Source organism: Curcuma longa, unplaced genomic scaffold (assembly GCF_044706935.1).
Source record: "Curcuma longa cultivar G26 ecotype Majalengka, Jawa Barat unplaced genomic scaffold, ITB_CL_G26_1.1 contig_18045, whole genome shotgun sequence".
Classification (NCBI taxonomy): Eukaryota; Viridiplantae; Streptophyta; class Magnoliopsida; order Zingiberales; family Zingiberaceae; genus Curcuma; species Curcuma longa.
In genome coordinates this window covers 3,872-17,185 of record NW_027430726.1, presented here as the reverse complement: position 1 = coordinate 17,185, position 13,314 = coordinate 3,872, and the positions used below count along the sequence as shown (strand labels likewise).

The 13,314-nt window shown below is 37.8% G+C and overlaps 1 protein-coding gene across 1 annotated transcript; it reads right to left on the bottom strand.

Moving 5' to 3' along the window:
• Window positions 1-9,539: 9,539 nt before the first annotated feature.
• Window positions 9,540-11,712, bottom strand: LOC141816760 (protein YABBY 4-like). Its single transcript, XM_074704496.1, has 7 exons — window positions 11,611-11,712; window positions 11,248-11,412; window positions 10,902-11,133; window positions 10,269-10,317; window positions 10,101-10,176; window positions 9,912-9,989; window positions 9,540-9,647 (listed from the first exon to the last, which is right to left on the bottom strand). The coding sequence occupies exons 1-7, from the start codon at window positions 11,710-11,712 to the stop codon at window positions 9,540-9,542; spliced, it is 810 nt and encodes a 269-aa protein (XP_074560597.1).
• Window positions 11,713-13,314: the final 1,602 nt, after the last annotated feature.

Below are 13,314 nucleotides of genomic sequence, written 5' to 3'. Positions count from 1 at the left end.
TGGAGGAGGAGGAGGAGGTGTACGTGGCGGTGGTGAAGCAGGTCAAGGAGGGGAAGGCCAACTTGGCGTGGGTGATGCAGAACACCAGCAAGTACTGCAAGATAGTTCTCCTGCACGTCCACCAACCGGCGAAGAGGATTCCTACCGGTATGTGTGCCTGCGCAAAACTATTTGTTAATATGTCTATTAGAACAATCAAGTTCAAATTTTGCAACAAGAGCTAAAAAAAAATAAGGTTCCTTTTTGGAGTTCTGGATTTGATTACATGAATTTGAGTTGCAGCATTGGGTTGGTTTCTGGCCAGCCAGCTTGAGGATCAAGAGGTTGCAGCATATAGACGCATGGAAAGAGAAAACATGCATCAAAATTTAGATGAATACGTCAATATGTGTTCCCAAGTTAAGGTGATTTATTATTATTATTATCCTAAATATTTTTTCAATTTTTCCTTCTTTGGCTGAAGACTAAACTTGGTGTCTTTGTAAAGGTTTTCCAACCTTCTTTTCTCAATTTTATAGGTGCATAAAGCTGAGAAACTTGTAATTGAGATGGATGATATTGTCAAAGGATTAACTGAGTCCATAATTTCTCACGGAATTACCAAGCTTGTAATGGGAGCAGCTGCATGCAAAAATTACTCAAGGTATGATTTGCACCAAAAATTTACTGCATTGTATTTTAAAACTCTTCCATAGATGATTTTGTGAGTAATGAAAATTTCAAGCTTCTAATAAGAAAACCTCGCTGAGAAAAAGGAAAATTAGATCCTTCAATGGCTTCATTCAAGGGAAACTTGGAACGTTAAGTCACTGTAAGATATTGGAAAAACCCTAAGAATTAATGGATTGTCGAGTAAAGGTTCCTTTATAAAAATTAGGATACTAGATTGACCAGGATACTAAGCTATTTCTTTATTGACATTCATTTTAAGAGTAGGCTCCAGCAATGGTCAACTTATTGATTAAGCTTTAAGAGTAGGCTCCAGTAAAGGTTCCTTTGTAATTCCGTTTTCCTTTCTTGGATTAGTAAATGACTTCTTTTATCCTAACATTAATTTGACTTTCAGAATCATAAGAGTGTTAATCAACTTAGCCGCGTCGCGACGTGGTCGACGCAGTAGCAGTAGTCATGGTGATGCAGGTCCCACTCCTTCAGGTGTAGCCCCCTCACCTTCAGGTGCAACCCCCTCACCTTCAGTACTTTGCCCATGATGTTTCATGCTTTCTTTTCTTCGTCTTCCGATATATTTATATCAGTACTTTGTATGGATTTACTGGATTGTTATGATTGTATATCATGTTAGCTAGACTAATAGACATATACACATGTCTATTGTGGATCTTTGTATGGATTGTATCATTTGGATGCATGCATTATGGATTTTGATATGGATCTTTGTATGAATTGTATTTTTGTATGGATGTTGATATGTATTGTTTGTTATTTATGTGTTGTTATATATGGATGTTTATATATGTTGTTATGGATTGTATATGACAGGTTTGTATGTTATAAATCGATCTGATTGGATCGATATATAAATGTATATACAGGATAACCAATAAATAAAATGAGCATTAGAAATTTTTTTTTACTCGGCGACGAAATTTGCAACGAAAATCATTTTCGTCGCAAATTTGCAACGAATTTTGCGACGAAAATAGGCTCGTCGCAATTCTATCGTAAGTTAAGTTTTGCGATAAATTTTCAAATTCGTCGCAGAATTCGTCGCCAATTGGCGACGAATTTATATTCGTTGCCAATTGGCGACTAATAAAATTCGTTGCCAATTGGCGACAAACCAAAATCGTCGCAAATTGGCGACGAATTATAATTTGTCGCCAATTGGCGACGAATAAAAATTCGTCGCCAATTTATTCGTCGCCAATTGGCGTTTATATTCGCCAATTGGCGACGAATAAGTTCGTCGCCAATTGGCAACGAATAAAATTCATCGCCAATTGGCAACGAATTTATATTCGTCGCCAATTGGCGACGAATGCGAATTTGTGACAAACCAAAATCGTCGCCAATTTGCGACGAATTTGAATTCGTCGCCAATTTGCGACGAATAAGTTCGTCGCCAATTTGCGACGAATTCGAATTCGTCGCAAATTGGCGACGAATTCTGCGACGAATTTAAAAATTCGTTGCAGAATTGTGCGACGAAATTGGATTTTTCGTCGGAGCATTTTGCGATGACCTAACTGCGACGAATTTAAATTCGTCGCCAAATTCGTCGCAAACCAGTTTTGCAACGAATTTTTTAAAGAAATTCATCGCAAAATTCGTCGCAGAATGCAGTTTTTTTGTAATGGAATAGAAAACCTGTATTGACCAAGTACAGGGTACCCACTTGATCAGACGATCGTCAACAACTAGAACCCCTAGAAAATAAGCTCCCAGAATAATAAGACCAATCAAGTCAAGGTCCTGCAACAAACGATAATACAATACTTACTACAGTCATACTGTATTAATTTACAGTAATTAAATTTCATAGTTTAATCTAAACCATCCAACTAATCCTAACCCTTGGTTAATGATCATCTCATTAATTGATCAACCTAATCCCAACCTTAACATAGGTCCAACCCCATCCAACAGTAATCGATCATATTATCAAGGTTACCCAACATTCAATCAAGAATAACCCTACCAACGCTGTAGTTTCTCGATTTACCTCCTCATAAATGGTCTTGAGGCCGATCGTGTGGGGCCGCTGAGGTGGCGGATTCCATCTTTTTGCAGAAAAGAATAACCCTACCAACAAATTAACAATCAACTTACCTTAACCAAGCTTCGGTTCCTTAATCAAGTCCACCACTGATTCCACAGCTCCACCTCTGCCCCTTCTTCCTCCTTGCAACCGATACTCCAAGAAAATCCTCTTATCCGATCAGATAAGCTCACACTGATGAACTGTGGAAACACAACCGAGCCAGATCTAAGGAATCCAAGAAATCCAAAGCAATTCAGCTCATAACCCAAGCAACACCCGTAACCAACTCAACATATCCTTATCGATCTTCTCATCTTCGGTTTGATGTCGCCGATCCACAAGCCTTCAATTGAAACAGCTGTGGAAATGAGGTGTGGGAAGATCAGATCTAAGGAAAAATCTAATCAATCCAAAGAGATTAAACTCCAAAACCCACAAGACCCAAAACCTACTCATTTGGAACTTACCGATTGGTTTCTTCTTCTAGATCGCGCCCACAAGCTGAAGAGAGGAGAATCCAACAACAACCTTAGGAGATTCAAGCCCTACAACGAGATTCAACTAACGAAAAACAAATAAAACCAAAACCTAACTCAGATTCTTACCAATCAGTTTCTTCCCTTCCGATTTGCCGCCACCCGATCCGCCTCCACCTCACGAACCAAGCTCCTTTCCGGCAAGATCCAACCCCCACTCGTTTCCCCTCTGGTCGTCGGCCCTCCCTCAACTTCAACTCCGGCAATGGGCGGCGATCTCGCTCAGCGTCGGCAGCGAACCAGCTAGGTAGTGCTGGTTAACACATGGAAATATGTAGAAGCTTGCAATTTTTTTCTAACATATACTGACCATTATTTAATTTACTTGTTATCATAAGCCCTAAAATAACTTGCAATAGAGAGTAATCAATATTGGAAATAAAGCTTTAATCTATCTCGTAATCCAGCGGAAGATGCTATGAATTGAAATTAAAATCAAACGCAAGTGGAGGCATTTCTTAAGTAATTTAGCCTAGTAGCACAACATATTTTTCCTTGAATGAGAGCTACACCTAATGGTGTATGTTAATCATGCACGAAGGTGAAGGAATCAAGCAGGAAACTCCACCTCAAATCAAAGGATCTTCGTTGTGGAGCGTCGGCGACGTGACAACGATAGAATGATGAGAAATTTTATAAAAAGGTCTAACCAATTTCAAAATTTAACTAGGCCCTTTTTCCCAATGATATAATATAAATAACTATGAGACATTGTGACAAGAGCCTCTATAAAAAAGCGGTCACTTTAGTAGAGCTACATTGAAAGTAAACCCCGGGGCAATCATATTTCGATAGATACATCGGTATAATTCTAAAAGTCTATACAGGTTACCTTGGGATAAATCACTTGCATGCATATCAACATTAAGGTAAGGAAGTGAATAATATTTAGAGCGTTAACAATTATTATGGTGAAATCAAAATCCTAGAATTGCTCTCCAGAATTGATTCTCCCCTAAGATTCCTCTTGCTTTTTAAATTTATTTTCTTTCTCTTATGATTATTGCGATTTCGATTGTTCTAGATAGCTTACTTCGTGATTTGATTGATATTCAATTTACAATCCTCATGGGATCGATATTTTATTATTTGACAACAACCGTACACTTGCAGATTTCATACATCACATACCAAGGTCGTGTGGAAAAACACAATCAGGCTATGTAAGATGCTGGAATCCACATCCATGAGCAACCAAGAACAACACAGTTGTGCCTTAAAGCATGGCCAGCTCGTGTTTCTCTCGGGAAGTCCAGTTCTCGCTCTATTTAGTGGCTAACTCTTCGGATGAAGCACGACCATGTCAGGGGACACGACTAAACCGTGCTTCATGTTGGAAAATCACATTTCAAGGCTTTGTGACTCCATTTTAGCTCCGAATTTGCGTTCTGTCAACAAAACATACAAAGATCTGATCTTCAAATCAAAAGAATGAAAATAATATAAAAGAGATGAAAGTATATAGAATATGTTTATGTGATGAAATAAAATATATATAAAATAATACTTAAAACTATGCATAAAACACACATCATTGCCATCACTAGATGATGACATTTCCTCACTAGAATTCTTTGAGTTACTACTGTCTAAGCTCCCATGACCATCCTTAATCATCGTCAACACCAAATGCCTTGTCCTCCTTTCAATCTCTTATAAGCCATTATAGGTTAGACAAAGTGGTATAGTAATGCATTCACCCCCATTAACATTGATCTATGCAAATAATTCTACAATAATTTGACTATTGAGTTATTTAATCTATATGCTACATTTTTCTCCATTATAGATATTTTTATATATGATTTCTTGAACAATAGTCCAAGTATCTTTTTTTTTGGGGGGCATAAAAACAGAATAAAGGGGTTCATCTTCTATTATGTTAGGATAATGAGAACTTCAACTTGATTGCTCTTGTTGCGATAGCATTTAGAAACACAATCGTTATATTTCTTAATATTGAAATATTGAATTTCAGAGCAATTCTACCTTCTACGGCTAGATGTTGGTCTTCCATATTTCTTTTGAACTTTCCTCATTTTCTCTACTTCTTTTAAATCTTCCTTGTCCACCTTTGGTTGAGACCATCACAACTTGAGATTTATTCTCCACTTTTATCCATTATTATCAACTTTCTTTCGAGATCAAGAACATTTTTTTTTGCCACAAAATTTTTTTGGTCACTAGTACTGATCCATGTGCTTAATTAAATGTAAGGAACCGTAACTTCATCAATAATCACCTTGTCCAAATCATTTGAATCTTAAATTGCAACAATAATTTGGTGAACTTCTCAACTCTTTCCAATCACTTGATCATATTTAAAATTTTAACAACAAATTTACATTTGATTAATTACTTGATGGCCAAAATCTCATCAAGATTGATTCTATCTGAACTTACATTATTGAAGTGAAATAATATTGTTACATAATTTTAACACCAGAGTTGGTACACAATGCATATATATTCACAATTATAACACAGCCTAACTATATGGTGACTTCCTAAAGAAATAAAAAGATACTGACCTTCTTTCTTCAATATTATTTGTGGGTTCATATTTGTGACATGACAGCTGAGAATTAATTCTACTGAAGAGCCTACACTGCACTAGAGTCTAGACAACCAACCCCTTCTTTTGAGAGGCAATTAATTCAGTGTTTTAGCTGTCCTCTTGCAGTAAAGGCTATAACATAGCCACTTCTTCATTGAGCTTCGTAGTCATTAGTGAAGCTTAGGTTACTTGCTAAACCACAACATGCAACTGAAATCTAGAAAGTGAAGAAAGCTTTACACACTCACAAATCTGGCCAGTACGTAAGCCAAGAAGCTATATATATAGCATTGGAGGTTATCAACGAGCAGATGAGCCTTCAGGTCCCTTTCGATACGGCTCAAAATTATGAATAGTTTAATCAACTCTGTCTCTCTGTAAATATATATCAACAGTGGTATTAATAAAAAAAATACAGTAACTATAGCAGTCTAAGAGATGGAGCTGGTAAAAAAAATGTGATATTAATATTTTAAATGACAATCTACCGAGTCGCCAGACTTTCTAGCAGTGCATGTGACATCAGAATTAATTAGGGACTAAAAAGATTATATAAAACTGAAAAGTCTATCGACTCTGGGCAGTGCAGGACATGCAATAAATGAAACTTCATACGTAAAGAACAGTAGCAAGAATGTCCTCTTCTTCTTCCCTATCTCATGTTCTAATTGATAAGATCTTGTAGAAGCCTTAGCTTGTTGTTGAATTACAAACCATATGTTATAATATTAGGCCGAATAGGTTCTGTTATCAATCAAGTGTCAAATAAATTTTATCTTAAAGCCTTGTTGTAAATCCGTTAGATGTAAACTTTCAAAGATTTTGATTTTATCGTCAGACGGTTCTGTATTCAAAGATTTTGATTTTATCGGACCTACAAGCCACTAAACATGTCACTTTAGCCGTGCTATGCTAACGAGTTTTTCAAACTGCATTTGTATTTCTAAAAGTCACTGCACACTCAAACATACATATGAAATATATATAATGACAAGGTATAATTAATTTTTTTTTTTGTCAAATATCAAAATTCAGGATCATACTAAACCACTTGGTGCATGATTACACTAACATTGCTATGCAAAGATTTAGAGGCATGTTGGATGATGAATTGTAGCATTAACTAAATCTATCTTACGAGATGATTATATAGGTACACATGGTTGATGACAAAGAATTGATAGAAAATTAAAATATATTTCAAGACCTTGTGAATGTGTTGGCTTTAGTTGGGGTGAAGATCTTCGATGGTGAGTCAGCATTAATATTCTTGAGTTTGCTACTTGATTCAAACCTACAGTGGAGACTCTTGATAGGAGATATGATGTGACTCTAAAGAACTCTACAAGAGGTGAAAAATAAATTTATTGCATAGGGTTATCTATGAAGGAGAATATAATATTGCATTTAATATTCAATTGGAAGTGCACGACTATAAGTGTGAGCATTTCAATAACAAATTAAAGATCTAAATCTAGACCCAATTTTTAGAGTTGTTCGATGCAATAGGTGCTAGACATATGGTCAAGAGAGTGTGAAAACAATGAGGTTGAGGATAGTGTTTTTTTGTCATTTCACAAAGACAAATACATCTTCTATAATTTGATATTTAGTTTAGCTTGTTTGATGCATGTTTATCCTAAGAGAGAGACATTTCATTAAACTTTTGATTGAGGTATAATCCAAGGCCATGAGTTTAGGAAATAAATGGAGGTTAGATACACTAAGTTGCAATTGGCAAACTCAGTTTACCTAGAGTAGCACATCAAATTGGATTACTTGGAGCAAGGTGTCTTTCTCCTAAATATTACATGTACATAGTAGCTAATTTCACTGAGTGGATTAAATTGAAAGAAGTACCACTATATATAGGTTAGCTAGTGGAGTTTTAAGGATATATAGCTCATAGTAGGTAGATCCAAATACTAATAGGATTGAATAATTTGTGTTATTTAGAGATATCATAAAAGACACTTAAGATGGTTATCATGTATATAGAGTACTCAAGTAGCACAATGCATCTCCTGATACCACATAGACAAAAGAATAATATTTTTTCGGTTATCTATGTTTGAAAGAGATATAGGAGTTCAATTATCTTTATCCATGGTCGAGTAGCGTCATTGATGAGATAAGTTGAGCAGATGAATTCAATGTGTGTAGTGACACAATAAGCATTAGAGAAATATATTGTTGATGTGGAGAATGTTAGGGTCGCCTACATGCATATTGGGACTATTATGATAAGCTATCGTCGAAGTGACAAATAATCCACATTTAAGATTTTAGATGGTTTTCAACATGGTTTTACATGATAGCAACTAGGGATGTGAATTTGTCACTTGTGGAGCAATCCAAAGCCTAGGAGACAAGTGGGGTTGCATGTGAAGATTTTGTGTGATTAAACGACCGGTAAAAAATTAGTTTTCTTCTTTAGGGGAGTTTAATTTATTGTTTAAAGAGAGCACTAAAGGTGATTTTTTTTGTTTTTTTATTTTCTTGATTGATGCCGTGAGAAATGTCCAAAGAGGTTTAAGAGGTCCCATATAAAAGATTTGGACATTAATATATTTGACTTGTATACTCTTGCTCACATCGGATTAACCCCATTAATTAACTTGCTCTTGACTTTGTTTCTTCTTCTACATTTGTATTATTTAACAAAGGGAGTTAAAGATTCCATTGCTTGTGAACTTATGGCAAACATTATTATGCATTCTAAAGTCTCAATTTTAGATCTATAAATATATAATTTGCGATGATAAGTTTTAATAAATGGTGTTAGAGAAGTCTCAAATTCCATCTAATGATATCAAAGGCACCCTTAATTTCTACAGCAGTACTTCACTTCTAAACTTCCATCGTCTTCAACGGCAAAAGAAATACAAACTTGCTAATATGGATGACAGTTATATATTTTTTCTAATATTTTTTGTAATTTTTATTTTTTTATTTTCATCTATTCCATTACCTCCCGTGAGTAGTTCCAACGTACAGATCTCGTTTATGTAGTACGATAAATTATATACATCTAGCTAGTTTGGAGAAATTACTAGTTGATTTATACTTTCGTGCCCACCAAATAATCTACTAGCTAGACACCGAAAAGCATGTGAACTTTCGTAGTTTACATTTTCATTATTCGTTTAAAGTAAAATGGAAACGATATCACATCTACAGTTGATCACTATGAACGAACCAGCTGGAGTCAAAAGCAATCACAGGGATGACAAAATGTGAAGTTTCTCTTTTGAATTTGCATATGCATGCATGCATACCTGGTGGCGAACATATCGAAGAGCAAAGCCCAGCGACACGCATCTAAAAGCAAAGAGGAACACTAGAAATATAGCACTTGCTAAACAGTTCGAGGTCCTTCCACATAGCAAGAGATTGAGAGAGAGAGAGAGAGAGAGCACACTCGTTGTTAGACAAATTAAGGCACAGCTAAGCACGACCGAGCACGCTGACCTTTTTCTTCAGGCGTTTGCACCCTCCGCGGCCGTGCCGGCCTAAACTCGACATCCACCCAAAGTACAACAACAACTCAGAAACAAAAAAGAAAAGAAGGAAAGAAGGAAGAGAATTAAAATAGTTAACCCTAAAGGAGAGTAGTAAACCCTAAGAAGAAGACCAGCAACAGTAGCTGCAGTAGTAGCAGAGAGAGATGGAGAGAGAGAGAGAGAGGGTGTGTGTTTTTTGTGTGTGTGTCGTCCTTGGGCGCTTAGAAAGGAGTGACTCCCGTGTTTGCAGCAGCAGCAGCGGCAGCAGCTGCAGCGACAGCAGCTGTGGGGTAGAAGCCCTCCTTGGGAAGAACATCGTCAGCCCCTTCCTGTAAATTTAAAGATACAAGAGAGGAAAAGAAAAAGTTGAGGTTGTAGTTGGAGTAGTAGTAGTGGTGCATGATAGAGTAGTGGCTTGTAAGATTCTTCTGCTCTGATCTACCTTGCATATATATTCGAGCTAAAACCCAAAAAAAGTAATCAAAGAGGGAGGGGAAGAGATGTGACCAGGGGATCGATAAGCTCAGGACCAAATTAACTTTAACGTTTTAGAACCAAAAAAAAAAAAAAAAAACATGGTTACGCTGGTTTACCGGAAGCTGGCGCAGGCTGGCCTTCTTCAGACCCTGATCGGGCATAAGACCGAAATGGATGTGCGGGAAGTGGGCCCACTAAAACAGCAAATTTTATAAAACTTTTAGTCACTTATTAATTAATCGAACTCCACCTCGTCCATCTTTTATAGAGTGGAAATATTAAGGTCTGGCATTTAGCTAGCTTACGTTCTTTGCAGCTGCGCTGAAGGCTTCCCTGTGCGTGATGTCGGGATTCCCAGCCTTGATACGTTGGATTTCGTCCCTGCATTTAGTTTGACCATGCATGTGCAAAAGTTAAAAGATTGATCCAAGAACGCCTTCTAAATTAATTAAAACATTTCACTCTTCACTTACTTGATGAAGCGATTGTACGCGGATGGAACTCTTTGCCTCTTCTCTGGTGCTGCACAGGTTCAGTATGATCAGTTTACGTGCACCTTGGTTAATTTTAAAGCTAGAGTGTGTCTAATCCTAGAACTATATGCACTTAAGCTTGTGCTATTTGTTATGTACAGTAATCATCAATTTCGTTAAGAGTTGGTTGTTAGGACCCCAGATGATTCGATTCGTAAGGGATTTGGGAGAAGATATGATGAAGGGGACAAAAATGGAAAAGGCGAATGGGAGAGGAGAGGCACACTATTGCTACAGGGAAGAGCTTGAAGGCGCGGTACGCAGTGCAGTTATTGCGGCAGATGGCTTTCCTCTGGTAGACCACAGACCAGAAGACAAGCTCTAGTGTGACGATGCAATAAGCTTCTGAAAAACACATTCTCACTATTTTGTTCGCATTCTACTCGATTGCACAGTCTTATGCCTCCCAAGCAATTATTCCTTTTGCTGCAGGCTGGAGAAAGATGATGATGGTGGAGTGGCGGAGGACATATAGGGTTTCAAGTTACTGTAAGTGCAAGTGTAATGCCCACATCCTGATTAATTAGAGGAAAAGAAAGAGCAGTTTAAGATGAGGAAGAAGGAGTAGCTCACGTCTATTGACCACCGAGGTACGTGGAAGCTTGTCATCTTCCATCCCTTTCACTGCAGGCGCCCTAGTGTTGCCGTCGCAGCTATTGCTAACGGTGGCGTTGCTGTTGATGAGGCTGCTGCTGCAGCTGTTGCTGTTGCTGTTGCTCCCGTTGTTACAGCTGTTGCTGTTGTTCGAATTGCACAGTGACGAGGGATCCAGCAGTAAGTTTGGGGGCTGGCACTGTAGCTCCTCCTGATCCGTTAACCACACGGTACATATATATACATATATATATATAAGGCAAAATAATCACTATAATCACAAGAAGGCGAAGAGCTGACAGAGATGTGTGCATAAATCATGTACCAGGAGGTTTTGGTGGGGTGGGTTGAGGCAAGCATGGCTGAGGTGGTGAAGCTGGTTGGCGGCGGCCGGGAGAAGAAGACCTCTCATGTTGACGGAGAGGAGGTTCGTGCAGTGACCACACCTCACCGTTACCGTCTTGAACAAGCTGGTGTAGGGCACGCTTACCTGGAGAATCGCATCATCGGCGAGAAGAAGAAGAACAAAAAAATAAATAAATTATTACCTCAAACGAACTCATACAAATAATGAGGAACAGGGGAGTTAGTGAGTAATTAAGCATAAAATTTAGATGTAGTCAGGAAGGGAACTAAAATTCAAGGTGCGATGTGTGCATGAGCTTATGCATATGCATATGATATGTACCGCGAGGACGGTGTCGCAAAAGTTACAGTGGACGTAGCAGAGTTGCTCGGAAGGGGGTGGGCAGAGGTGGTCCAAGGAAAAGGCGGCTGAAGAGGATGACATGGTGGTGGGTGGGTGGCCAACCGAACCGGTCGATGGAATGGAAGGTGAGGGGGACGGAATCCACTCCCTGCTGCCGCTCCTGCTGCTGTAGTTGTGGTGGTGGTAGTAATACTAGTAGTGGTAGTAGTAGTAGTAGTTCGTTGTCGCCTGAGACTGGGACTGCGACTGAGAGCGAAGAATAAGATTCTTCTACAAACTACTCCTCGCTATGATTCTTGATTTGATGCCTTGATTTGATGCTTTGATTGATGGATGATTCTATATTTCCTCGGATCTGTAGTTGCCTGATTTGAAAAATATTTGAAGAGGAGAGAAGGCAGCCAAAGAGAGAGAAAGAGGAAGAGATCAGGAATGAACGGAAAGATGGCGGAAAGAAGAAAGAGAAGAAAGGAGATAACAAAGAAAGGAAATATAATGCTGGAGACAAGATTAGATGAGATGCGTGACACAGTGTGGTTACATATAGACGACCCAAAGAAACAAGGCAAGAAAGAGCATCCCTCCCCTCCCCCTTCCCTTCCCTTCCCTTCCCTTCCCCCCCTTTCTCTGTCCTCTCTCCTCCCATATGAACACAGTACAGCCACCACACCACACCACTGATTAATGAACACTAAGGTACGTGGATGGACTGGTCCCCTTCGAAACAATGTTTCAACTAAAGAATGTTTATTATATTTATATATATAGGCTAGCTACAATCAATTTCAATTCTTCCGTATCTCAATTGAAATCAGTGCAAGCCATTACATGCAAATCTTTGTGATCTACAATATAGTTTCAGATCAGGGAAAGACTTAGTTCAATGGATTTTCACTAAAAATTGTTTGTGAGCCCAGCCCTTAGAGTAGGGCAACAATTAATGGTGCCTATTCCCGGCCCCATACTCTGCAAACATTTAAAACAAAGTTTTATGAAGAGAGTCTACATGCAACGATTGAATTGAAAGACAAGTCCGTACGTGAAGGCTTATTAATGGACCTTTCTCTACCCAAAGAGCAAATTAATCCAAACATATATAGCACAGATTGAGGATAAATTCATGAAACTATCAATTTTGAAAATAAAGCCAAAGCCGATTCATTCATTTAGATTACGATCATGATATAAAGTATCATTTACAATGAGATTTTATAGAATAAATTAACAAACTTACAAATCTAAAAATAATAATTAAATATGTAGTTTGGACATGTTATCTTAGTGGGGTTTCCAATTATTATGCAAGTATATATATATATACACACACACACACACACAATATTTGTGAGTCGACATTTAAAGCATATAGCTCGTTAATCAATCGTGTACAACCTCTAAAATGCAATGATATTTTTGGATTCTAATTTAAAACAGTGGCACTAAAAAATAAGATATGAAAAGAAAAATAATTAATTACTCACCTTGATCATTTTTCCTCTCTCAAAGAGATGAACATCTCCACTCTTAAAGAGGTGAAATCACTACTATGGAGATCACATTAATTAATTGGTTTGAATGAATTGGGCTCTCGACCCATCTCGGCTATCCTATAATTACGAGCATAGGGATGAATTAATGTTTTGTTCATATAAATATATACCTAAAAAATTACAACTCATACAC